A 27,099-nucleotide genomic window follows, 5' to 3' on the forward strand; every position below is an offset into this window, starting at 1 on the left:
CACACACACACAGACACCTCTGGCTTATACTCCAGTTCTTATATGCATAGATAAATACATCTTTAAAAAACCTGCTCCTAAAGTTATTAGTCAACATGTATAGTTAGTGATCAGTTAATTCTGCTTGCCTCCTTGCCTCCCCAAGGACAGGGACTATGTTCTGTTTCATTGTGTTCTCAGCATCTAGCACAGTATCCTGCATCTAGTCAACATCCAAGATGTCTGTTGATTATTATAAATTGTTGCCACAACTAAAATTAGCTGTTCCTAAAAGTTCTAAATTAATATACAAAGTTCAAAGCCACACACATCGTTCTGAAACCAAAAACCTTAAGTATGGAATCACATCATTGCCACAATAGAAAGCATTCAAGGAACACTGAGATACAGAGACACTTAGTTACTTGTGAGAAATGCAATGCTCAAATTTTAGCAAATCAAAGGTAGGCTCACTCCTAGTGTAAGTCACGGCCACGCTCAGTCTGGTGTTCTTTGCTTGATGTACCCATAAATCAGGCTTTCATCTCCTCACCTGTAATTTCCGCAAGGAGCAGAGATGAGTCAGTGTGAATTGTTCCAAAGTAGCAAGCTGTGGTTGTTCCATTCTTTAGCGTTCTCCTCTAAAAATAAATCGCAAAAACCATGAATCGTGTGTGCCCAGAAAAGTCACATGGCAAATACAGATGAAAATAGAAATCTTCTTTTTAATTTTAAAATGTTTTTATTTAAAGTTATACCGTCTTGATATGAAATACATTTAAGGTAAATGGCAAAACTATTTATATCCTCAAAAGCATTTACTGGAGGAGAAGTGGATACTTTTGATTTCCTAGATTCACACAATGTTACAGAACTCATAAAATGTGATGTTAATTAATCCTTATTTTTAGAATTCTTTAAGGATAGCCAAACTTTATCGCATCTGGGGGAAATAAATGAGCTCTTTCTACCTCTTACAAAGTAAAATTAGTCAGTCAGGCTTATAGTTCAACCTAGCAGACTGGTCTCATATATATACACCTTCTTAGAAAATTTCTACTAAAATAACAGCAAAGGAACACAAAATCTATTTATTAGCCCACAAGAAGAACATGAGAGGAGACAAGAGAAAATGGAACATTTCAACATCTTCTTGCATGAGAACCTGGAATCAACTTAATAAAAGAGAATCAAAAGGTTGTTAACAAGGAATTGGCTGAAAGCCTGTGTACAGATGGTTAAACCTTGATTGGGATCTTTTCCTTCCTGTTGAAATCAACCAACTACCCTTAACCTGCTCCCACCTTTGTAGAAACCAAATAACATTTTGGTACGAGCCAAAAGCTCAAGGTGAGGCACAGGCTGAAAAAAAAAAGGAAATGTGACTGTACCCTGGTGCCCTCAGCCCTCTTGCCCAGAATGTCACATGTACTGCGCCCACCACTTCTGGCAGGACTGACGTATTTGTTTCTAGATGCAAGGCTTTAGAAGAACGATTCCTTCACAGTGACGCTTGGAAGCCACTGAAAAGGCTGTCCCCTGCATCACTGCTCCTCTTTGACACTGTTCATTAGCTAGTAAGTCCAACCCCAGCCCAGAGCTTCCAGTCAACATCTTAGAGCAACACTCATCAATATGAATGTAAGCGCAAAGTTCGGCAGGCCCTGGAGGAAAACTGCTATCAAGGAGAGAGGAAGAGAAAGAATCTAAAGAAACTCTCTAGGAAACAAGCAATCTATAGAGTGAGAAGCAATTCTGACTTTGAATCCTCCATCATAGTCCCTGGTCTTCACCCCACCATGCTCCCCACTCTCCACCTTCCATCTCTGGTAGCCTCAATTCTACAGTAATATTTCTAGGGTTTGTTTTAGTTTAGCTTTGCCTGTTCTTTGTTTTGTTTGTTTGAATTTCAAAATGAGTGAAATCATTTAGTATTTGTCTTTTTCCTTCTAACATATTTCACTTAGTATAATGCTTCCCAGTTCTATGTTGCAAATGTCAGGATTTCATCTTTTTTTTTTTTAATAGCTGAGTAGTATCCCACTATGTACCTCTACCACATCTTCCTTATCTACTCATCTGATTTGGGGCAGTTAGGTTGTTTCTAAAATGTGGCTATTGTAACTACAACCAGCAATGGACAAAGAAGTACATGCATCCTCTCCAACTACTAGGTCCTTTCTAACTACTATCTTTGCCTTCTTTGGCTGGATACCTAGGAGTAGAATTGCTGGATTACATGATATATCTATTTTCACTTTTGAGAAACCATAGAGGCTGGACCAGTTTATATTTCTTTCAATTCTTAAACAGGTTTCAACCATAACTTTGACTTATCCAAATTTAGGATATGTACTATGTTCATAATCAGAAACATAGGATGATGCACACAAATACTTGTCAAGAAACAAATCTATTTTGTATTCATTAGCATCAAGATAAACAAGCCTCTGATATAAGAAATAGTATTTATGGGATATTGTTTGAAGAATAGAGAAGTCTTGATAGCTAACTATCTAATAATAAAATACTGGTATCTGACATTATAGCCCCTTGATCATCTATATTCTGATAACAGTATCTATACAGTTAGTCTAGTATTGTTGGGATATTTTCTTTTTTAAAGAAAATCAGTATGGGGAAAGATATGCTTTATCTTAATAATTTTTTTGTTTTTAATTGCACACATGGAGTAAATTACAGAATTGATTTCCATTTCTGGATCAGTTGCTGTAAACTTAAAGCCAATTTTGCAGCAAACTAACAAGAACATGAATTCCTAATACAAACATTCACCTTTCAGTTTTATTTTATTTTTCCTCCCCTTTTTTGTTCCTTTGCCATGAGTTCCCGACTCATTTTCTTCTACTGTATACTATGTAACTTTAAGAAATATCCGACTTTGTTTTTGAATAATGTGAGATATAATAAATTTTGAGAATAGAATGGGTTAGTCTAGTTAACACAATTCATTGACACAATGCACTGGCAACTTCATACACAGCTTTAGTCCTCATTTTTTTCTGGTGTCATGTGGATGCATGCTAAAAATGTAGCATCCACAATTACAATGTATTTATAATTGAGGCAAGTGAATAAATGTTAGCACGTGCTTTTACTCTTTAAGACTAAATGATGTAAGACCAATGAAACTGGCAGATTGGCTTGGTCGCTTTTTGACACCTGTTACATTGTCACCATCACAGAGCCAACACCTTCTGGAATATCCAACAAGGCCAACTGCAGATAAGCACGTTGAATGGCAAGAGGAAGTAGACAGATAAAGTATTTTCAGCTTTAATTCTTAACTACAGAAAGTTGATACTGGTTGTTAAGTGGGTCAGGCTAAGGTTTGGTGTAAAGAGAATTCATTTTCTTGAAAGAGTGGAAAAGGACATTTTCAAAGTGTTTGTTGATAATACATCTTTGGCACAAACCACAGCCAAGCTTCACTGAACTAGCTCCATTGCTCCCTCTAGTGATGTACATGCTCTTCACAGCTTCACATGTCTTGCAATGTGGGTCAATCTACTGTCTTGCCTTGTAAAGTTACCAACACAATGTGATATCCTTCTGACCGTAATTTGAAATTTTACTTTTAAATTCTCCTGGATGGCTTTTCAAGAAAACACAGAGATATTTTTACCATCTGTCAGGCACTACTGTAAGAAACTCACAGATTCTAATTTGCTTGATTATCATAACAACCCTATGAAATTGATACCATTAGCTGTTTTTTATAGATGGGTAACATGCATTAAGGAACTTTCCATCGGGTTGGCAGCTATTTCATATCATCCCAATAACAGCATATAGGTTGACAGAAGTAGAATGCACATGTCCACTGAACTGACATTCAGTAAAATAAAATATAAAAAGCAAAAGAAAGTAATAGATTCTTGCCTTGCTAGCAACAAGCTATACTAGGTGAGGTGGTCACAAATTCACTGAATTGGAAAGAAGTAAAAAATAGTACATCCTAAACTTAACTGCCTATATTTTATAGTTTAAGTCTTCTCAAAGAAGTAGATGTCTCTATGGGTAAAAGGATAAAAGACAACACTTGCAAGCAGGATACTTACAACAACTCTTGTATACACTTCTTCCGCAAAGTTGATGCTCCGAAACCTGTGCTCTGTGGGAAAAGTGTACTTGTTCAGCCACTCCAGAAGCGGTAGATCCACATTACTTCCAGCAAATAAATACTGAGGGGCATGGATGTGAGTATCAACCAGCCCAGGCATGAAGAACTCACTGGAAATTAAATAAGAGGAAAAGAATTTAATAACATTAAATTTTCCATATCATTAAATCACATTTTCTTTTAACAATGATTTAATTGTTCACCCCACACAGGTTTAGAGCTGATGCAATTAGATGACTGTAACTTCTAATATTTAGAGATCAGGAAATAAACACGAATAAATGTCTACTGGAAAGACACAGCTTCTAAGTTGGAATGGCCGGTGTGAGGTACAGTGTTGAGAAAAAGCAAAGTGGTTGTTGCACAAGAAATGAGTAACGCCATGATTTTATCCTGTGACTTGTTCTCACCACTGAGGATAGGGAAAAAGATGAAAAGGGAGGCCTTCACACTCCTCGAGCTGGGCTGAACAACTATACACGTGTTACTACTCATGGCAGATGAGAAACAGAGAGGCTGCAATTTTAGATACAATGGTCATCTAGACCTTGGCTCACTGGAAGTTTTTCTAAAGAACAAATTCAGTTCACTGCTGTCTAGTACTTCATCTCATCCAAACATGTGTGTGTGAAGGGATAGCAGGCACTGTTACTACCATCTCCCTGAGTTAATATTAAGTATATTTTTATATGCGTAAGAAGCTTGAACTCAAAACTTGGCATAACAGAGTCCGTTACATTACCAATTCAAATTGGTATTGTATATCGCATAAAAGGAGGACAAGTAAAACTGTCAGTATCTATAAATACCTTACTTTGTCACATGGATCTCATACTACTGCAGCATGAATTCAACCCCTGGCCAGGGAGTGATCCATATGGCACAGCAGAGCTCTCCTGTCCTGCCCACTGAAACCCTCAGCGGTGTATTTCAGTCAATCTGACTGTTCTGCTTGTCCCACACTTGTCTCTGGTGAATCCTCTCATCCCCTCAACCACTGGCCTACATTCCAGTTCCTCTATGCATAAATAAATAAAATAAATATTAAAATGAGGAATGGTAGTGATGATGGTGAGAGCAGGCAATGTTTACTCAAGATGTGCATGGACTGGCCCTGGGCACAGCATGTCATGTGCAGCTTATTTGTGAGATGTAGTTTATAACAGGATATGAATATATTCTAAGCTCAGAACATCTAGATGAATTCAGGCTCCATTCCAATCCCGCTGTGGCACAGTCCCCATGCTACATCACCTCACATGATTCAGTTTCCCCTTCTGTAAAATGGAGGTAATACCAGCATGTAGAGCTGTTGTGAGAATTGGGGCAGGCTGTAGGAGAACAGTGCTGAGATAGTGGATAACACTAAAGTATTTAATTGTGCTGATTCAGTATTCACAACAAGCCTAAAAGGCAGTGTTGTTAGTTTCCTTCATAGAAGAGAAAAATGAGAATCAGGAAATTTATAGAGATTTAAAAAAACTGTCATTCAGTAGTTAGCGTGGGGATAAAGACCAGTTTAACCCCTGGCTAAGGAGCTACCCACATGGCACAGCAGATCTCTCCTGGCCCACCCTAAACACTAAATACTAGTCTCAAACTAAATACTAGTCTCAAACAGAAACAAATCAAATATTCGCCAAAGGAAAAAAGATAAGCAACCTATGGAATATTGATACAATGAAATGCTATTTGCCAACAAAAAAAAAGAATAAAATTCAGATTAAACAGAACGATGTGGATGAATCTCAAAAACAGGGTTGAATGGAAAAATCCAGACCAAAAATATACATATGAATTACTTCATTTATATAACATACAAAAACACAAGAAGTAACCTATGTGATAAATATCAGGCAGTGGCTGCCCCTGAGGGACTAGAGAGCACCCTGGAGAGGTGGAGATATGAGGGAAATTTCTAGTCTGATAAGAATGTTGATTGGTATGTTGAGTCTATAGGGGTGTGTGTATGTGTGTGTGCACATTTATCAAATTATATATCAAAGATTTGCATTTTCTAAAAAAAAAGTGTTTTTCACTGAGTGAAAAAGATACCTTGCACTCCCATGTTTATTGCTGCTTTATTTACAATTGGAAAAACATGGAAGCAGCCCAAATGCCCAAAAGTTGATGACTGGATTAAAAAAATGTGGTACATATATACAATGGAACCAAAAAAGAGAAACAGCAACTTGGATGGAGCTGGAAAAGATCATGCTTAGTGAGATAAGCCAGAAAGAGAAAGAAAAATACCGGATGGTTTCACTCATAGCAGGAGTATAATGTCATAGCAGGAGTATAATGGACCAGGCAAGAAAATAACAAAAATAATGAATAACCATATACCAGAGACATTTTGCGGGGGTGGAGTGGGGAATGGCATCAAAAACAGTGGGGGAGGGAAATTCACTGGACTATGGTGAAGGCACACAGGTGACTCGGTGATGGGAAACCCACGGGGATTACAATTGAGATAAAAAAAATGTACAAAATGGTAAAAATAAAATGTTATATTATTTTTTAAAAAAGTGTTTTTAGAAGAATCATAGATACTTTAGTGAATTTACATGCATTTGTTATTCTGTAGCCAAAAAGAAGGGGGCCATGAAGATACTAGCTTCTTTAGTTTTTATTTGCTTTGGAGAACTGTGATGTATTAATCAGGTTTAGAGCTATAGCTGAGAGCAAAGGGCATGACAGATCCTTTGTCCTCCCAGCCTTGAGATTTCTGAATAAAAAATTTTGGTGATGGGAACAGAAAGGGAGGGCAAAAATAAATACAAGAGAAAGAATTTGAACATCTATTAGCTCTAGGGAACACAGGAAAGAAACAAGTCACGGTGAACTTTTGAGCATATAGAGCTATAAATGTAAGCACAGGGAATTTAGTAGGAATTCCCTCTTGAGGGAAGACTAATGTCACAGGAAGGCTGGAGTCAAAGTGTTTAAAAAAGCAATTGGAATGTGGGATATCACAAGAATTACAGATGGGATTTGGATCTGAGTGTCTGTCTCCCTATATAGGTAACTCTAAAAGTTGGGGGTGCCAGAGATTTCTGTGAATAAAGAAAAGCCAAACGTTGAGCAGTGGCTTCCACTTAGGGAATAAGACTGAAGAAGGTCTAGGCAGTGTCACCGTCAGGAAGCGCACAGGAGCAGAGGGGGCGAAGGACAGAGTGTAGGGAGGGTTTTACAAAGGAGTCAGGTGCAATCAGTGTCAGAAATTTCAAGAGTCAAGGCTGAAATGAGTGATCTCAAAAGGACTCTGAGAGCTCTCACTTTTCAGCAATAGTGGGGAGACATCAATTTCACATGGACTCATTATATAAGTACTGACTGAGCCTCCAGTATATTTTAGTTCCATTCCAAGTGCTGCTGAGAAGTCATGAACATGAAAGACAGGTGGTAGACAAAGCCCTGAGCAAACAGAGGGCTCCCTTTGACATTATATGGTAGTGAAAGTTAGAATGGTAATGTGAAGAGAAAGAGAAAGTCACTTTTATTTTCCATGGAGGAGAGTCTCCAGCATGTTCTTAAGGTAGCAGAGGTGAAAGAAGTTAAGGAGATAATTGAGGGTACAATGTTTTCAGAGGAAACAGAAGAGCAAAGATTAACTGCATCATGTAACTTTTCTCCAGAAAAGCTAGCCATCCTTCCTAGGGATGATTGTGAAATGCTTACTAGCAGAAACAGTCATATAAGGTGACTGCTTGTATGATACGGTGATAGTCCAGGATTTAATTACAGAATTGGACTGTGCAAGCTGCATATAGATTAGAGGTCAATGTGCTCAACAACTCATTTACTGACAATAAAAGGGAGCTCAGGATATTCAGCCTGGTTTTCACATTCTATTCACTAGTGGCCCAGCCAGGATTAGAACTGAGTTCTTTACTCAAGGTCTAGCTCACAGTTAAGTTGTAGTCATCAAAACTCAAGCTGCAAACACTGTAGAAATGGGGCTTAGAGGCAGAAAGAAGTGAAAAAGCTCTCCTTTCTCCTGTTTTTAGCTTTCTTCTTTTTCATTTTACTATCATAATTGCTTAGAAAACCTCAACTTTTCCCAAATAAAACCCACCACTTTCACATTTCAAGCCCGCAGACTACAACAGCATCTCAGGAAGAACAGTATGTCCACAGGTACACTTATTAAATCATCCACCACCTCTTAACAAATGGACAACGTTAATAAAAGCTTCGCCATGAAAACACATGACTAATACAAAGGCCTGCATTGCTTAGTGTGCAGGATGCCTCGCGAAGCCCATCAGCCTGCCCTGCAGAAGAATGAGGGTAGAATGCTCTTCCCTCCCCACCATCCTGGCCCTGTCAATCTGTCAGTAGTCCATGATCTCACAGTTAGATCCCACTCCTACCTAAGCACTGCTCAGAGGGCACCGATTGTAAATTTCATTTTCTAAAAAAAAACTCACATCATGCTGAGATAGACCTGGAGATGTACTAAGTCTGTTAAACAGACTGTCAGAAATAGCATCTTCTGTGATATTTTAATCTCGACTTAGAGAAATTCAACTGCATCTAAATATGATTGAGATGATTTTTCTTCAGATGCATTTTAAATATGATTTTTCTTCAAATGCGTCAGTCTTCCACCAATGTCTACCTTGTATTCTTTCACCTAACCACTTCCCCTTTGTAGGGCTTAAGGTCTCTTGGAATCCCTTATGACTGGTGTGATTAACTCCAAAAGCTGCTTCTACCTCTCCCATCCCCCTTTCACCCCCTCCCAAAACTTCTAATCCCCTTTCACCAAGTCACCCAAGCAGCTGATGTCAACTGTTCCTCAGTAACTTTTCCCATGAAACCTAGAACACAAAGCAGACAATAATGGCAGAAATGACTGGAATTATCTCCATGCCTTTTGGATTTCACTATAGAGATAAATGTACCCATTGCCCACATGTTCCCAAGTCTATTAAAAAAAAAAAAGGAGTAAGGAGAAGTTAGGAAGCAAGAGGAAGAAGTATAAATGCACAGCAACCTTATAACCAGTCACCCCCTCTCTGGACCATGGCTAGCCCTCTGACTACGAGTCTAAGGGTGACCTAGTTTACAGGACCACTGCATTAGACAGGGTGTCCACAGTCACCTAGGGCATTCCTTTTGCTAACAGCTTAGGAGACAATCTCACAGAAGGAAGTGGCTAACAGTCTCAAAGCCACAGTAAGGGTTCAAGCGAAGGGATCAAACTCCTATTGTTACAGGGCAGGGAGAGGGGAAACCCCTGAACCCCCACTTTAAATGGGTTCTGCCATTTGCTGAATCAAGACAAAACAAGTAAGACCTTTAATGGAAAGGAACTTTAATACAACTAGTGTGCAATACAGAAAAGACAAAAAAAGTAGCTTCTAAATCAAACACCCAAAGTTACCCATCTCCTCATGGGTAAAAGTCCACCCAAAAGGGACTGGTCCAAAGCAAGGCCTGAAAGCCCTCCACAAGGTTAAAGCACCTTCTGGAGGGGACCCATAGACAATGGCCAGACAAGTCTGGGAGGAAAAGAACAAAAGTAAAATCAAGATAAACGCTGCCATAGCCAACCTCCCCACGGGTCTCTCACCCACATCTATTTCACCCAGTCCAGGACCAAGAAACAAGAGCTGCTTCTTCACATGTCTCTGCTCCCTGGGCCTCCCTCAGGTCTCCTTCTGACTCTCCATCCTTCTTTCTTCCTCTTCAGTCTCTTGTCCAGATTCTTCTCTTCTCTGCTCAGCTCCACCCTCCTTTTGGGTGGGGCAGGGAACCCAGAACCTCCCCTTTGCCTGGAAGCCATCCTGTTAAACTACTTCAGTGTTGTTACTACACTACTGTAAGTCAAGTACTAAAAGTAATAAATATAGTTTTTAGAATGAAAATTATTATTTTTTTTACTTTGGAAACAAACTAAACCGGAAACTAGATAGTTTGTCAATTAAAAAAAAAAAGACATATATGTCTATGTATGTCATAGATCATAGATACTATATCTATGTCTTCTGTAAGACATATCAGTTGTATCAGTTGGACTATGAAAAGAGTGAGCAATCATAGGAAACAGACACACTTTGTACAATTATTAAAAATTGTGTCACCGGGCCTCCATACTGGCCTAGAGGTAAGTTTTGGCTCTATCACTTTTAGAGTTGAGTGCAATCCCCAGCCAGGGAGCTGACCCACATGGCACAGCAAAACATCCCTGTCTCTCCCTTACTTAGTGCATTTCAGTAAATCTGATTTTTCTGCTCCCCACTCTGTCTCTGGTGAATACTTTTACCCCCACACCTCTGGTCTACATCTTAGTTCTTCTTTGCAAAAACAAAGAAATAAAATCTTTTTTAAAATTCTGACAAGTAGTTGGAACATTAAATCACAACTCAATCATACTTTTAGAGACAGGATCCTCTAACCTCTGTACAGTTGTCTACGCTCTGTGTTCTCCTGGGCTGAAAGCCCTTGTGAGTTCACCTCCAGATCCTACTTCTTTTTTATTTTTTAAGATTTATTTATTTATACATACAGAACTGGGGTATAGGCCAGAGGTGCAGGGGCAGTGAAAAGGTTCACCAGAGATAGAGCAAGAGCAGGGAGCAGAACAGGCAGATTGACAAGATCCACTGCTGAGGGGAGCAGTGGGAAGGTCAGGAGAAGTCTGCAGTGCCATGTGGATCACCTCCTGGGCAGGGATTGAACTCTCACTGAAGCAGCTGCAGCCAGCTTGTAGTGCCACATCCTAACTCCCTGGCCACCTGGGAGGGTCCAGATCCTACTTCTTAAGCAAAGGAAATCAATGAAGGATGAAAGATCTAATTCTGTTTCCATCCTTCAACTTTCTGTTCTCATCTCTTACTATATTAATAATAATAAAATTACTTTTATACCCTCCTCACCTCTTATTAATAATAGTAATGAATAATAATAACAACAACAATAGTAATAATGTAAAATCCCCTGTCTCTCAAGGCAGTTTTTCTGTCATTTGAGGCTAGTCAACAGCATCGCGAAAAAGGGGAGAAGTTGGTTATCACTTACTGGTGGCTCAGTTCTCTTATCTCACATGGTTTGAAGCACCATTCTTTGGCCAGCTTTTCTTGTTGAGAAGCTTCTTCTAAAAACACTATCTTTAAACGAAAGAAAGGAATCACAAATTAATGAACCAGTCATTTGCTGTCATTAAATAACTTCATTTTTTAAAAGTAACTATATTGTCGTCGAGTTCATTTTAAAAGTTATTTATTACCAAATGGGATTGAGTTTAGAGGCAAAAAGACAGGAGTTTGCCTTGGTTGCCCAAAGAAGTAAACCTTATGAAATGTCTCCTTTTCAGCTATTCTATAGATACAAATAAGATACCAAAATATCATTGAAGTAGCAGGGTATGAAAAATGACTAATCGATATCTATTTTACCCCCACCTTGGAAATAATTAAAGGACACACTAATTTACAGAAAGTACATCTCATCGCAGATGAATAAAACCCTAGTCCAGAGTGCAGTAGGCGAATATCTTGGGGCAAATTTATTAACACTGAATATAACTGTGCATAATAATTGTCTGACACGAGCTATGCAACCTCTGTCGTCAGACACGGTCCGGATGGAGGGGAATTGCTCTGAAAAATCAGACTTTCCACGCTAACTTATGTTATGACCTCCCTTTTTTGTATAACCGTAATATCAAAATATTCTGAGCAACTTTCAGCTTACAATTGGATTGCCTCAGCCACACAAGGCCTGCCTGCCTTGACAAGCAAGCACTGCACCAGGGTGAAAAAATTCCCCTGAAGTCAAGTGACTTGACTACTGACTGATAAATAAAAGCAAAAGGGCTGTTTTTGCAAAGTCTCTCTCACTGCCGGATGGAGGATAACCCAAATCTTATCATTCTATTATCTCACCTAGCCTTCTATTCAGCTTTTTAAAGAATTACTCAAACTTCCTATTGTTTGGCCTTTAGATGTGGAAATTCATCCAGTTTGCTTGTTTTTTAAACTAATCAAGTTTTCCACCTGCTACACCTTAAAGGAATCCACAAAAGTCTTCTGGCTAGTTTTTCAGGATTCTATGTAGTCTTTAGATAAAGAAATCCACCTATGTCTCCTATTCAGAGATTTGATTAGCAAGGAATTTCCTCTTCTGTCTCCCAGGATGATTAAGGCAGAAAAACAAACCCATTAAGTAGTAGATAAGGTTTAAGGGACTTCTATATTAGTTGATCTCCACTATAGTAATATTAGTCATAGATTTTGTGCACTTATGCACCTGTTTTTTACCTTGATTGATTTTAGAATGTTGTAATCTCAAGCTAGGGTCAAAACAACCCCAAACTGTTCTTAGGAAAAACAAAGATGATTGTAATCTCTCAGCCCAGTTCGTGTGCTGATGTCATCTCACTGCTTGCTCGTAATGTATAAAATAAACCTCTGCTGAAGGCAGAGCAGGAAGACATGCACCCAACTCCAACTCCCATGTCTTCCTTTCCCCTTTCCCCCTTTTTTTCCCTTTTTCCCCTTTTTTAGGAATCTCTACTCGCTGACGCCTTCCCACCTTAGGGTCCTGCCTGTCCTGCCTCCAGACACCTCAATAGTTGGAGCTGGTCTCCGACAATTGTCCAACAATTAAATCTTAGTATGAACTATATTGATGTTCTACTTTAAAGAATTCTGCTCTACTCTTCTGATACTGAATTTAAAACACTAACTGTGATTTCTTGTATCAAGGACATGTGAGGTCTGAAGCCCATGGGCAACAGGTGGGAAAGCTGGTTTAGTTCTTTTACTCTCTATCAGTGAAGTCTCCCCACCAGTAAACTGAGGTAACACCAGCACATAACTCATAGGCTATGTGGGGGTTTAAATATCAGTAGGGTGAAGAAAGTGGCAAAGTTCAGAAAATGTTAAATGCTAAATATTTTATATCTATTGTTGATTCTTTTAAGTGCAGTTTGATTGCTTCCTCTATAAAAATGGATTGGAAAGCAAGAGAAGATGAGGCAAATGAAATCCATGTGCATAAAACTCCTGTTTATTTTTTTTTAAATGAGTACCTTTGTTTTATTTTGTTGTTGTTGTTGTTTTTAAGATTTATTTATGTATGCATACAGAACTGGGGCACAAGCCAGGGTTGTAGGGGTGGTGAGAGGCTTCACCAGAGACAGAGTGGGGAGCAGAACAGGCAGATCGACTAAGGACACTGCTGAGGGGAGCAGCGGGCCAGGAGAGTTCTGCGCGCCATGTGGGTCACCGCTGGGGTGGGGGATTGAAGCGGCTGCACCAGCTGCAGTGCTGCATCCTAACCCGTTATGCCACCAGGGAGGGTCCACTCCTGTTTAATTTTTAAGTGCATTATTGTGAAATAAATACTACATCAAACTGTAAAGAAAAACCTAGAAAAATAAGTGTATCTAAGTTTTAGAAGCAAGGCAATATACTGTAGGAAAAATAATTTGCAGAACTGAAAATAAAATAAAACAAATATTGACTTTAATTCAATGATATATACTTATTTCAAAAACTGGCATTTTCATCAGAAGAGGAAGATGTAATTCCTACAAATATGGAAAAGTGATTTGATTGTTTGAAAAATATATTCAAATCAATAAATCTCAGAGCAGATACAAAGTTAAACAAAAGCAATAAAGCAGTTCATCAATGTATCTCAGAAACTGCTTTGCCATCAAAGTCACAAATAAATAAATTATATGTAAAGAATTATATTCACACGTTTGATAATATATTTGAAATAAACATTTTTGAGGAAAATAAAAATCATCAAGATTTATTCTGGAGAGGTGGGAAAACCCAATAAGCCAATTATTCTAGAAGTCTTAGCAACACGTTAGTGAAGTTCATGGTTCAGAACTGTGCCATCAAGTAGAAATATAACATCTTTCATAAAAGTAAGATGACCATTTATTTTTGTAAACTCATGCACAGCAATTTGTTCCTGAACAAAGTTCACCAGCTTTATATCATGGCCACATCTTGGATAAGTTCTTGACCTGTAACAACTACATTTCTTATACTTTTTCAGTTCAAATTTGCTAAAATATATTTTCTTCTAACAAAAACTGAATTAGTTAATTCCATTTATAATGTATGTGAAAGTGGGAAGGAAAAAATATATAAATATAGCATGTCCTCAGATAGCCTATGGTTGGGCTAAATAATAATGGGCTAAAAAGGATAAATAATGACAGAAACAGAGGCAAGAAGTAAAAAAAGCTACACAACATATTAAATAGTTAACTTTAAATAACATTGGCACACTGGGCTAGAGAGAACTTACGTGCACAAAAAGTAGATTCTTTTCTTGCTCTTATTTGTGTATTCATTGGATAATTACTATCTGAGGGCCCCCTTCCCTTCTCACTCCTATGAGAGGCACTATTATAGGCTCTGGAGAAAATAAATCCATAGATGAATATAAGTCTAATGATAAGTGCTACGACAAAAAATAAAGCAAGGTGTATGAGTTAGATAAAATGTGGATTGTGATGGTTTCTTGAAAAGATGTTTGAGCACAGGTTTGCATGAAGGAAGCAGTGAACCACTTGCTCATTTGGGAAAGTATTCTAGGCAGAGGGAATAAGGGCCCTCACATGCACATTTAAATTAAATTAAAATAAAATAATATGTCTGTTATTTTTTGAAGCCAGTGGGGATATAATACAAGAACTAGAAAGTTAATAGGAAATCAAATAGAAGTGCTAGCTAGGGGCTTTGAGGTCATGAGTTCACTTTGAGATTTATTTCTAGGGGACATTTCTGAAAATATCTTTGGAGACAACAGTTGTGAAATTACAAAATGTCATTGATGTGTTCTTTATGGGGCAATGGCTCTTTCATCCTGAGGCTTCTGGGACTTATGTACAGTCATTCGCTTATTCAGTCATTCATCACCTAATGAATACTACCTGCTATAGCCCACTGTCTTCTTCATAGGCTGGAGTCTGGGTGGGCTGTTCAAGCACAGACAGAAGTCGTTAAGACCCAATTTCATGAAATCGTGAATTCATAGATGGTGCCAGCTAGCAGGAACCCCTTGTTTTCCAGATGAAGAAATAACATCCCTTCTGCTAAGCAAACAATTCCAAGTGCTTTTTTACTCGAGACAGGGACTATATAGAATGAGCAATAATGAAAATGTCAGGAATAATAAAGCCAAAAGCAAATGCGTAATACTGTCAGCTAATGAAAAAAAATATTTCCACAAGACAGAGGATTCAAACACCAGCTGTCGAATTTGGGCAAGAGGCTTGTTGCTATGGAACAGAGTAAAATGCTCTTCGGGCTGATGTGAAAAAGCTCAGTCATCCAACAGAATCAGGTAACATTACCTGATCATGACCTATTACCCAAAATCCACTCTGAATTACCAAGTGAGAGATAAAATCAGATAAAAAAAGTGAAGACTGGGCTCTCCTGGTGGTGCAACGGGTTAAAGTATTGCATTGTGGAGCTCTCCCAAGCCACTGCAGCACAAGTTTGATTCTCAGCCAGGGAGCTGACCCACATATCGTGGCAGACCTCTTCTGACCCACCCACTGTTCCCTCAGCAGTGTATTTCAATAGATCTGCCTGTTCTGCTCCCTATCTGTCTCTGGTGAATCCTCTTATCCACCACACCCCTGGCCATACCCAGTTCTGTAAGCATAAATAGATAAATCTTAAAAAAAAAAAATGAGACCTGAAGATTTTGAAACTTCCTAAAAATGTGAGTATAAGCAATGGGACAGGTATATGGATGAGATAAAGTGTGGGGTGTGAAGGTCAGAGAAGAAAATTGTCATATTTGTTCAATCCATATCAAACAGATTAACGGAAGAGAAAGGTGGGGAGTGCTTGAGAAAAACAAAACAAGACAAAAAGAAAAAGAACTGTCAGCTCATGAAGGTACTGAGTATCATGTTGCAGAGGGTGCAACTAGAAGCATAAGGAACTCAGAACTTTACATCCTTTATTTTCATTTCATATGAGAAAACAGACAATATCATATGACTTATTCAAGGTTGCAGGATAGGAGTGTCTGCTGGACTTGATTCCTCTTCCCAGAGATTCCTACAGACTCTATGACTTCTCTAATTATACAAATCAAGAGTCAGCAAAACTTCTGTAAAGGATCATGTAGCAAATATTTTAGGTTTTGCAATCATAATGTCTCTGGAACACTCTTAAGCTCCAACATTGTAGAGCAAAAGCAGCCATAAACAATCTATAGACAAATGGACATTGCTATTTTTCCAATAAAAGCATTTTATATAATTTTCACTGTCATGAAATATTCTGGTTGTTTTTGCTTTGCTTTGCTTTGCTTTGCTTTGGCTATTTAAGAATGTGAAAACCATAGTAAATTCCTGCCACAGGCAGCTGGCAAGAATTTTCCTGTGGGCTACACTGCTTTTTCTTTAAGATTGATTGATCCATTTGTTTATTTATTTATTTATAGAAGGGTGTAGGCCAGAGGTGTGAATGGTGAGATTCACCAGGGAGCAGAATAGGTAGATCTTCTGAAACACACTGCTGAAGGGAGCAGCGGGTGAGACAGGAGAGGTCTGCTCTGCCATGTGGGTCAGAGGATGGAACTCAGGCCACAGCCAGCAGTGATACTTGAGACTTAATGCCAAGACCAGCAGGGAAGCCCTGGGCCACATTTTGTCAACCTTTGATGCTTCCAAAATGTGCACATGAATTAAGATTGTGTAATTCAAAACCATCCCAGTGACTTACACTAGCATTTCTAGGAAGCTTTACCTTAACTTATAATTAGTTTTAGTTGACAATAATTTAAACAATTTTTTTCTTTAACTCCACGTCCTAATAAAGTACTCTTAGAAGAACATAGATTCTTCCTGCCTTACAAAGTTCCATTTACCTGTAGAAAACATGCCTTTGGGTAGATAAAAAAATGACTTCAGTAATTCTTCTGATCCCCACAGAAGACATCATGAATGACTCAGTGTTGTTTAGGATTTTTTCTTAAAAAAATAAAGCAGCCTCTCCCAAAACAATGGGATGTCTACTTATATCATCATCATCATCAGATTTAATGTTCTTACTGTGTGCCCAACACTGTTCTCCACACTTCAGATGGATTAACTCATTTAAACCTTAAAAGAACCTTATAAAGTAGGTACAATTACTAGCCCCATTTTACAAATGAGAAAACTGAGGCACAGGGATATTAAACACCTTATCTGAGATTAATTTCATAGCTGGTAGGTGGTAAGTGCAGTTCTGAATCACTGTCAACCTCCACAATGAGGGCCATTCAATAGCCTTTCATACAAAGATAAAAAAAGGCACCTCATACCAACCCTCCCCTTTCTTCTTTATATTTTTCCTTTCTTTCCTATAGTATAGTCCAGGTTGATGGTCCCGGCGTAGTCAGGAAGTCAGAGGCATTTGGGACTAAAGATGTTGTCAAGGCTGAGAAGGCTAAACAGGCAAAGTCACTGGAGCTGGAGAGTAGAGGGAGGGTGAGTGGGCAGTAACATGGCTAAACAGAGAGCCCCAGGACCAGGAGACCTATTCTATATGGGCATGAAAAGCAAGTGCATAAATATATTGTGGATGAGAGGGAGGCTTCTCAGAAGGGGGAAAGGGGGAAAGGCTAGAAGGAACAGGAGGTACTGGTATCAAACTCAAGGATATGGATATATATTTACTATATGTGTGTGTGTGTGTGTGTTTTTATGTCCACATATATTCATATATAATATATATTTTGATGTCAAGTTCATTTTGATATATATATATATATATATATATATATATATCTAGATAATCAGTGCCCTATTGCTCAGATTTTTGTTTCTATATAGCATTCTTCACTAAGAGAATAACCCAGGGCTTGAACAAAGAAAGTACAAGATAAATTGAAATAAATGTGGAATAAAATTTTGGATCAAAATGTAAGAAACAACTAAAAATATAGTTAGAAAGTGATTAAAAAAATAAACCACACAATCACCATATTGAGGAGCTCCTGCTCAACTACAGAGGAGCCAACTATAGGTTAATTTGATATCAAAATAAATGATGAATAAAACATGGCCCTTCCTGATGGAACAATGGGTTAGGACACAGCACTACAAGCGAGTCGCAGCTGCTTCAGTGAGAGTTCGATCCCCAACCCCTAGGTGACCCACAAGATGTGGCAGACCTCTTCTGACCTACCCATTGCTCCCCTCAGCAGTGTATCTCCTCGATCTGCCTGTTCTGCTCCCCACTCTGTCGCTGGTGAATTCTCTCCCTGCCTCTGCACCTCTGGCCTGTACTGCAGTTCTGTATGCATACATAAATAAATCTTTTAAAAATATAGTGAATAAAACAGGACTCCATGAGTCCACACAAATAAATGAATGATTGCATGAAAGAATGAATAAGGGAGAGTTTTTCTTACAGTAGAATACCAACTAATATATGTAGAAGGAATGATAGAATTAGAAAATGAACATTTGGCAACCACCATTATAATAAATGATACATGTAAAAATAACCAGTGAATGTTAAAACCAGTGGGTGAAAACTTGTTGAGAAACAGGTTATTTATATCATTTCAAAGTACCTCCCACAACATTTATCTTACAGAGAAAAATAGTAACTTTATATTTTAGGACTTCGTGCTATCTTAGCCAAGTGATCAAGGTTAACATCAAGATCCAAAATTATGTGATTCCTGATATACTGACCAGAACACAGCATCAGTTCTGTGATATCCCCACCCAAATCCATATGCTCTGATTCTAATAATGAGGATGCATTAGGAAGGAGGAAACATATTATATAGTTATTTATTTTGTTTATTTATTTATCTGTCCTGAATTTTTGAAAACTATTATCCAGGATATGAAAGATCTAAGACCTGTTCCAAACAGCAAGCAGCTAAAGAAACATGACAAATAAATAGATCTTGGGATTCTGGAGGGGCTCCTAGCCTGAGCCAGGGAAATGCTCACACAGATATTATTGGGTCAATGGGGAGAGTTCGACTAGATGGTAGAATCATATTTGTTAAATTCCTGGTCCAGAGGATTGTATGTGATCATATAAGATAGCATCCTGGATTTTTTTTTTTTTTTTTTTTAGGAAATGCACATTTAAGTATTTAGACTGGAACAGCATGTTTATAATTTACTTCCAATATGTTAAAAAAAAAGTTGTTTATTTGCCTATATAATTCTATATCTATACACATGGAGAATAGAGAGAGTGGAGAACGGTGAAGCAAATGTGGTAAAACATTAACTCTGGGGAACCTGGGTAAAGGTGATGTAGAATTATTTGTACTATTATACATTTTAATAATTTTGCAGTGATTTAAAAATAAAAATTTTCAAAAGTAAAAAAAATGAGACAATGATTTTTTAACTGCAACATATAAATTGTATATTTGTGAATACCAGTATTTAGTAAAGTATAAGGAAAGCTAGGACATAATAAACATAAAATTTAGGATAATGGTGAGAAGGGAAGGAAATGACATGGGGAAGGCTTATGGGGCACTCAGAAAAACAGTTCATCATGTCTTCATTACATACTCCACGGATATAATCTTTTGCATATGAAAAAAAAAAGAAATGAGTAAAACTAAAAGTAATTATCTGCTCTCAATAAGTGTATTAAAAAACATTAAAACCCATATCATTAATATTAAAACCCGAATGAAGTGCTCACATTTGTAATCTGTGGCACTCCCAAACGACCAAGATCAAAAACTACAGGAAGGGTGAAGGTGGTGAGAAAACAGAAGGCTACAGAGTAATGATTATAGGACCCCAACACCAGTGATATCTCAAATGAAGCCATATAAAGCCTTTGAATGCACCTGATAGTTCATGAATGCCTCGAGACACAAATTGTTGTTTCCTAAACTCAGAACCCCTTCCTGCTGTTCTTTGTGGAATAAGGAAACTGCTTAGGTAGATATCTAATTACCTCCAAGCATTGAGTCAAATTCACCACAAATCTCAGAGCCAAAGGTAACTGACATCTTGCAATCTTGCAATCATTGAACAGGTTAATAATTTCAGCAGCTGCCTAACTAAAGACATCATTGGAGACTAAATTCTGCAAGTGGACAACTGAGGATGAATTTAGGAAACATACTGTCTCTTTTGAAAATTGAAAGGTGATAGCAACTGACCACAAAGTTTCCCTCTAAAGAGACATGAAGACAGTAGGTATCAGGAATGTTAGTGCTGGCTACACAAGTTGATTTGATCTTTTTTTCTTTTTACACAAAATCTGCTTTAGAGGCCAGTGTAGGTTGAATTGTGTCTCCCCAAAATTCAGACATTCCAGTCCTCACTTCCAGTACCTTAGAATATGACTATATTGAGAGATGAGGTCTTCATAGAGGTCAAGTTAAAGAGGTCATTAGCGTGGGCTCCAATCCAATATGACCAATTAAAGGGGGAAATTTAGACACACACACAGTAGGGAGACTGTATAAAAAGCCACTGAGAGAAGACAGTCATCAACACACCGTAGAGAGAACTAGAACAGATCCTTCCCTCACAGTCCTCAGGAAGAAACATCACTGAACAGGGTTCATTCTTGATCGCAGACATCAAAACTCCAGAACTGAGAAACAATCAAATTCTGTGCTTATGCCATTTCTATTGTGATGTTTTGTTTTAAGTCCTAACAAACTAATATAAGGCCACAGAGGAGGGGACACTGGTTTAATAAATCAACAAAAGAAAGCACTGCAGAAATCTTCTTTTTTGTATTGTCTATAGTCAACTCATTTTGAAAGTTTGAAATAGTAAAAATTACACTAGACTTATACAGAAACAAAAATCTGCTATTTACTAGCCCTGTGAGCAGGGAAAATGTTTTACCACTTTCTGAGTTTTTAGATAATATGGTAGTAATATCGGCTACTTCTCCTTTCCAACCTATGAAGAGGTTAAAATGCAGATACATGAAATACTCCATGAATTGTATACATTCTCTGTAAGCCCAAGGTATTATAGGTAGTGCTAAGTTGTGGCACAGTAAAACAGAGTGGCATCTTAGGCGGGCTGCATCAGACAGTGCTGACACGGTGGGCTTTGGCCTCAGAAAGGCATATGATGGCACCAGACAGTTAACTTTGTTGCCTAAACTTGGAAAAGGCATGATGATGACAGCAGAGCTGGAGAAATTCACATTGTTGGTAGATTCCTACTGTAGAAACAGCTGATTGACAGGATGAAGGAAGTATGCTTGGAGAGCTCCAGACTTATCGCTGATCTGTCCCATGTTCTTATTAATGGCTTAGATGTGAAAAGGACAGCAATTTGCAAGGGACAGCTTGTTCCCTAGATAGCATAACAAGTATGTTTTTTTTATAAAAAGATTTATTTATTTGTGCATACAGAACTGGGGTACAGGCCAGAGGCTCAGGGGCGGTGAGAAGCTTCACCAGAGACAGAGTGAGGAACAGAACAGGCAGATCGATGAAGTACACTGCTGAGGGTAGCAGCGGGGGGGAGGGGGTCAGGAGAAGTCTGCCACACCATGTGGTCACCTCCGGGGCAGGTGGGAATCGAACTCATGCTGAAGTGGCTTTAGCTTCTCAGTGCTGTGCTTTAACCCGCTGCGCCACCAGGGAGGGCCACAAGTATGTTTTTAAAAGAGAGTTATAAGCTAAGACTGACAAGATGAAGCTTACTAAAAATGTAAGTGAAATTAGACATTCTTACATAAGAAAAATTCAAACGCCCAAGGTCAATATTTGTGAGACTTGATAAGAGCAAGGAATTGAGTGAAAACAAGCAGTGTGGAGAATAGTCAGAGTGTATGTAGTCTAACTAACTTCAAATTTTTAGAAATACAAGCAGCTCTTGCTAAGCATAGTTCTTATTCACGTAGATTTCAGATACTGCGGTTTAGCTAAAAAATGCCAGTCCCCCAGAACCATGCCTCGTCTATGCCAGCTACTCTGGTCTATTAACCATTAGTGACTATATACTGTAGAGATGTGTTTTTTAGTTGTTGTCTTTTTTTTTTTAAGATTTATTTATTTATTTATGCTTACAGAACTGGGGTACAGGCCAGAGGTGTGGTGGGTGAGTGGGGAGCAGAACAGACAGATCTACTGAAATATACTGAAGAGGGGAGCAGCAGGTGGGTTAGGAGAGGTCAGCCATGCCATGTGGGTCAGCTCCCTGGCCAGGGATTGAACTGGTGCTGCAGTGGTGCTTCATAATGCAGTGCCTTAACACCAGGGAGAGCCCATGTTGTTGTTGTTTTTAAGGTAAATCCAGATTGCATTCCACAGAGACTGCACCAGTTTAAGTCCCCAATTGCCAACAGTATGACAGGACCCCTCTTTCTCTGCATCCTCTCTAGCACCTGCTGTTGGCAGTCTTTTTAAAACACGCCATTCTCAACAGCATGGTTTTATAATAAAAGCGTTTAAATGTCTCAGAGTGATCATAATATTTTGCATTGATTATTAAGATCCCTTGGCATGATTTCAGCTTTCATGATCATTAATTTTCAGTCCTATACTACTGAACAAAGTGAGGGCTGCCTATGTGTCCTTTCAGCTAGGAGCTGATCTTCAGCTATAGAGGGATTAACTAAGTCGAAATGTTTTTATAGGAAGGTGACCAAAATGTGGGAAAGCTCCAAAATAAAAAACATAAGAGGGAATTCTGAATGAAACTGACAGTATTTCCTCTGAAAAAGAAAGCTGTCAAGATGATTACCATTGTTGCAACAATGGGAAAGATGTCACCTAAAAATGCCAGTTTAGCACAGCAGAAAAAGTTGCAGTAATGGACTAGATGGCACATTGGTTCAATTTCATAAATAGAAGAAGCTTCTAACAATTAAAAGTGGATATAAATAGAATTCACTGACTCACACTGGAGTGAACCCCTCATAGCGCCAAGTGCACACAGTGCCATAGTGAACCCCCTGGCAGAGTTGAGCAGAGGCTGGCTGACCATCTGTCAGAGACATTGCCACACAAGTTAATTTCTTCACAGGATGAGAGAGAGGCTCCATCTATAGCTCATATTTCAAACATCCAAGTGGGGCTGTAAGTCATGTCCACAAATTCTTCAATATTTCTCTTTAAAAGGTAGGCTCTAGCTTCTTCCAACCTTGAGGTGGGCCAAAATTAGTGATGTGCTTGGAACAAAGGGTTCATAATACTATGTGCCTTCTTAGGATAGTTCATTAAAAAAATAGCTTTCACTTGGCCTTTTGGCTCTTGGATTATAATTCTGGGGAAAGCTTCCAGTCATGCCATGAAACCATTCAAGCAGTTCTGGGGAAAGTTTCTGCGTGGAGACACCAAGAATGGTTACCAATAACTGGAAGCACCTGCTTCTAGTCATGTGAACAGGCATGGGCCTTGACAGTGGTTCGGCTCCAATCAAGATCTTAGATGACTACAGTGCTGGCCAACATCTTGATTTATGGAAACTTGTGAGAGATATGACACCTGAGCCACTCAGCAAAATGGTCCCTAAATTCTGGCTCCACAGGAACTTTACAGATTATAAATTCCTGTATTAAGTCACTAAGTTTTGGGATAGCTTATCATGTGGCAACAAATGGAATCCACTTTGATCTGAAAACTGAGGTATACTGCAATATTAGAGAAATGATGTGAGGTAGCAAAAGAGAGTTTGTAGGTGTAACTAAGTTAAGGGTGTTGATACTGAGACATTATTTTAGAATACAGGGTGACCTCTAAATGTAATCACAGTGTTCTTAGTAGAAAGAGACATAAAATGTAATATAAAAGTAGAAAGCAATATAACTACTGACCCAATACACTGTCCTTCTGAACTTGAAGATGGAAGGAGGGTTTAGGAATTAGTATGCAAGGAATAGAACCCTAAACGTAGAAAAAGCAAGAAAGCAGATTCTCCCTGACACATTCCAGAAGGGCTAGGATTGTCAATACCTTGATTTTCGCTCATTTTTGACACCCAAAAGTATAAGCAAAACAATGTGTACTGTTCTATGTCATTACATTTATGCTAATTTGGTAAATAGACATCGGGTGTTAATACAAGTATTTAACTGACTGCATAAGAATTTAGAGCTAGGGTTTCTGCCTCTGCTTATTGAAGCATATCCTCCTCAGAAGACAGTTTTGCTATTGGACCTTGGTATTGAGGGTACCAAACAGTGCTAAACACAAAAACAATCAAACAAGTGTTTGCAGAAAAGATGGGGAAAGAAACGAATCATAAGTAGGAAAAAGAGAGGAAGGGAATTTCAAAACAGAGGGCGTTGCTGACAAAGTCTGGAGAGTGTGACTGATTTAGAGTCTACACGGATGAGAGCAGCCAGAAACGTATCAACTGGTAATAAGAATGTAGAGAGCCTGGGCTGGGCTGAATTCATGCCCCAACCGCCAACACCCAAGAGCCTGCAAACCCAAAGCAAACTGGATCCTAAGATGAGCCCTAACTCCAGCCTCAGCCTAATCCTCACCCTACTCCAATATAAGGAGCTGTGATGATCCTTCTGAAAAACCAAAGGAAGCATTATTTGAGGCTTTACTTAGAGCACAGACTTGGAAACTCTGAACACCTGGAATTTCATTCCAGCCCTGCTTGTACTATCTGAAAATCTTTGGACTAGTTATTTAACCTTTCTAAGTCTGTACAATAAATTATTGTTAGGACTAAATGAGGTGACGAATGACAAGTACTAAGCATGGACTGAAAAAATCAAGACATGTTCTTTCTGGTTTTATGATTGCTATTTTCCAATGAAAACCAAAGCAAATAGGAAGCATGGAAACTGAGGCTTGGAGGAAGGCAAGGCTCAGGTCCTATCAGACAGTGAAGGTTGCAGGGGAGGTCATGCTGTAGCTGCAGTGAGGAGAGGGGGCAGGGGAAGAATTATGGGATCACACTGCCTCCTTGCTAAAAAAGGAAATGGGGACTACTGTTAATTGTTTGAAAAAAGAATGGCTTTTCGGCCAAGTTCATCTGTATCTAAACCCTCCTCCCCACAGCCAACAGTTTACCTTGTAACAACAGAGCACTGGTAACATGTCACTCACTGCTTTAAAATATCTGTCTACGTTTCACTTCCAGAATATACAGAACACTGCTCAGCAGAAAGCAAAAGAGAAAAGTTGGCAAAGAAGAAGCAATCAGGAGAGAGTCCATGAGTTCACATCCTAACACTGTGTGGTTTGCAATAGCAATACAGCTGAAATCATGCACATGTTCATCAGCTGGGATAATGATGGGAGAGTGGAAAAACAACGCAAATCTTTACGGACTGACATGAAGGGATGTCTGAGATAAATTATCCATATTTTTTTAAAAATTAATTTTTAAATTTTGATTTTTAAAGCAAAGCATTAGCTCATTTTTAAAGCAAAGCATTAAACAATGCCTTTGCATTCCATATACTACCATTTGTGGGGAAAAGAATACATAAAATACATAGACATTAAAATAGTGAGAAAATGTATATTCACTTTTATGTTTTGTGCACTATTGACAGGAAAATGAACAGGGTCTTTCTCTGCCATCTATACAGAAGGGTCAGCAGCTCCCTGGCTCTGCAGTCTTCACAGGATGCCTTGTGTTATGGTTGGCAAGCCGGGGAGAGGAGGGTTTCTTCCCCTCCTCTGGCGGCTGGGTAGCTTCTCACCTTCCTTTTTTCACCTTTCTCTCCCTCCTAACCTGTAAGCTCACTATAACGCTCTAACAAGGTCAGTAACACAACTATGTGAGCTAAGATTTCTAAATCAGGGCGGAAAAGGTGCAGCAGGCAGATTCTGGGAAGTCTCCACCCTGGGTACTCCCTTTCTTAGAAATACCATGAATATTCCATCCTTTCTTTGAGAAGCAGCTTACTAGCAAGGGCAGGAAAAAAACACAAAAATCAAAAACCTGTGGCTGCTCTGTCTGTGGTGGGTCCTGCTAGCTTCGTCACTAACTTTTTCCTCCAGTAAGCTGTTTCCTACTTTCACTTTGCCTATCTGGGGCTCGAGTTGGATTTCTATCCTTTGCAAAGCCCAGGAACCCTCACTGGTGATAAGAAGGTCTGATAAGCCTACTCTCACTGTCTCTAGAAAAATGCATAAGAAACTGGCACCATAGTTGCCTACTGGAAGGGGCAACAACTTAACTAGGGAACAGGAAGGGGACTCCTTATCTTTTATGCACTTTGATGAAAATCATATGCATGCATTTCTTTTAATTGTGTTTTTAAAATCCCATTTCTGATATTTATCAACTGTGTAACATTAGCAACTTTTGAGGCTTGGCCAGCCCTTATCTTTCCTTCGTATCTGACCAGGAAAGTCATTTGGAAAGATTAAATCCTTTTAATGCTGAGGGGGAAAAAAAAACTCATTATTTAATCTCAATGAACTTTGATTTGATCACCCATAAAATGAGGGGAAAAAAAATACTACCTTCCTCCTTAAGCTGTTGCCAATGTAATAACATAATACAAGTGTGCTCAGAAGAATGTGTGGAGTAGAGCAAATATTCCATAAAATCAGTGACCTCTACTTTCTGAAATAAGGTGAGAGAAATCCTTTGAAGGTCTTCCAGTCACAAAATAACTGTGTGCTGCATAAAACTTTTTAGGTAGTCATTACAGGACACAGGAAAGTACCATGGGGGTTGTTTTAAAGACACTCTAGGCTGAAAGAGGCAGAGTGAGCAATCAATGCAGAGAAAACACAGAGTGGCCCCCAATGTTCCTAGCTCCCACGAGAAAAGAAGAGAATCATCTACAGATGACAAGGACACATCAAGGTTACTAATTCATGAACACACACAATCCTGAGTAACAGAATCCCTTCTCTAGCTCTCATATCCCAACTTACACACCAACATATTTTCTTTCATTATTCAATTTAGGAAATCTCCTTTAAAAACAATTCACAAAAATCCGGCCCTCCCTGGTGGCGCAGCGGGTTAAAGCACAGCACTGAGAAGCTAAAGCCACTTCCACATGAGTTCGATTCCCGCCTGCCCCGGAGGTGAC

General features: G+C 38.8%; 1 protein-coding gene across 1 annotated transcript in view; it reads right to left on the minus strand.

Annotated features, from left to right (window-relative positions):
* Positions 1-27,099, minus strand: part of GDA (guanine deaminase) — a 74,203-nt gene that overhangs the window by 30,397 nt on the left and 16,707 nt on the right. Inside the window, exons 2-4 of the mRNA XM_004677571.2 lie at positions 11,153-11,241; positions 4,062-4,233; positions 533-620 (exon numbers count right to left, since the gene is read on the minus strand). Of these exons, the coding sequence (XP_004677628.1) occupies positions 533-620; positions 4,062-4,233; positions 11,153-11,241 (349 nt within the window). The remainder of the gene's footprint in view (positions 1-532; positions 621-4,061; positions 4,234-11,152; positions 11,242-27,099) is intronic.

The sequence above is a fragment of the Condylura cristata genome, unplaced genomic scaffold (assembly GCF_000260355.1).
Source record: "Condylura cristata isolate star-nosed mole 26May11 unplaced genomic scaffold, ConCri1.0 scaffold00006, whole genome shotgun sequence".
NCBI lineage: Eukaryota > Metazoa > Chordata > Mammalia > Eulipotyphla > Talpidae > Condylura > Condylura cristata.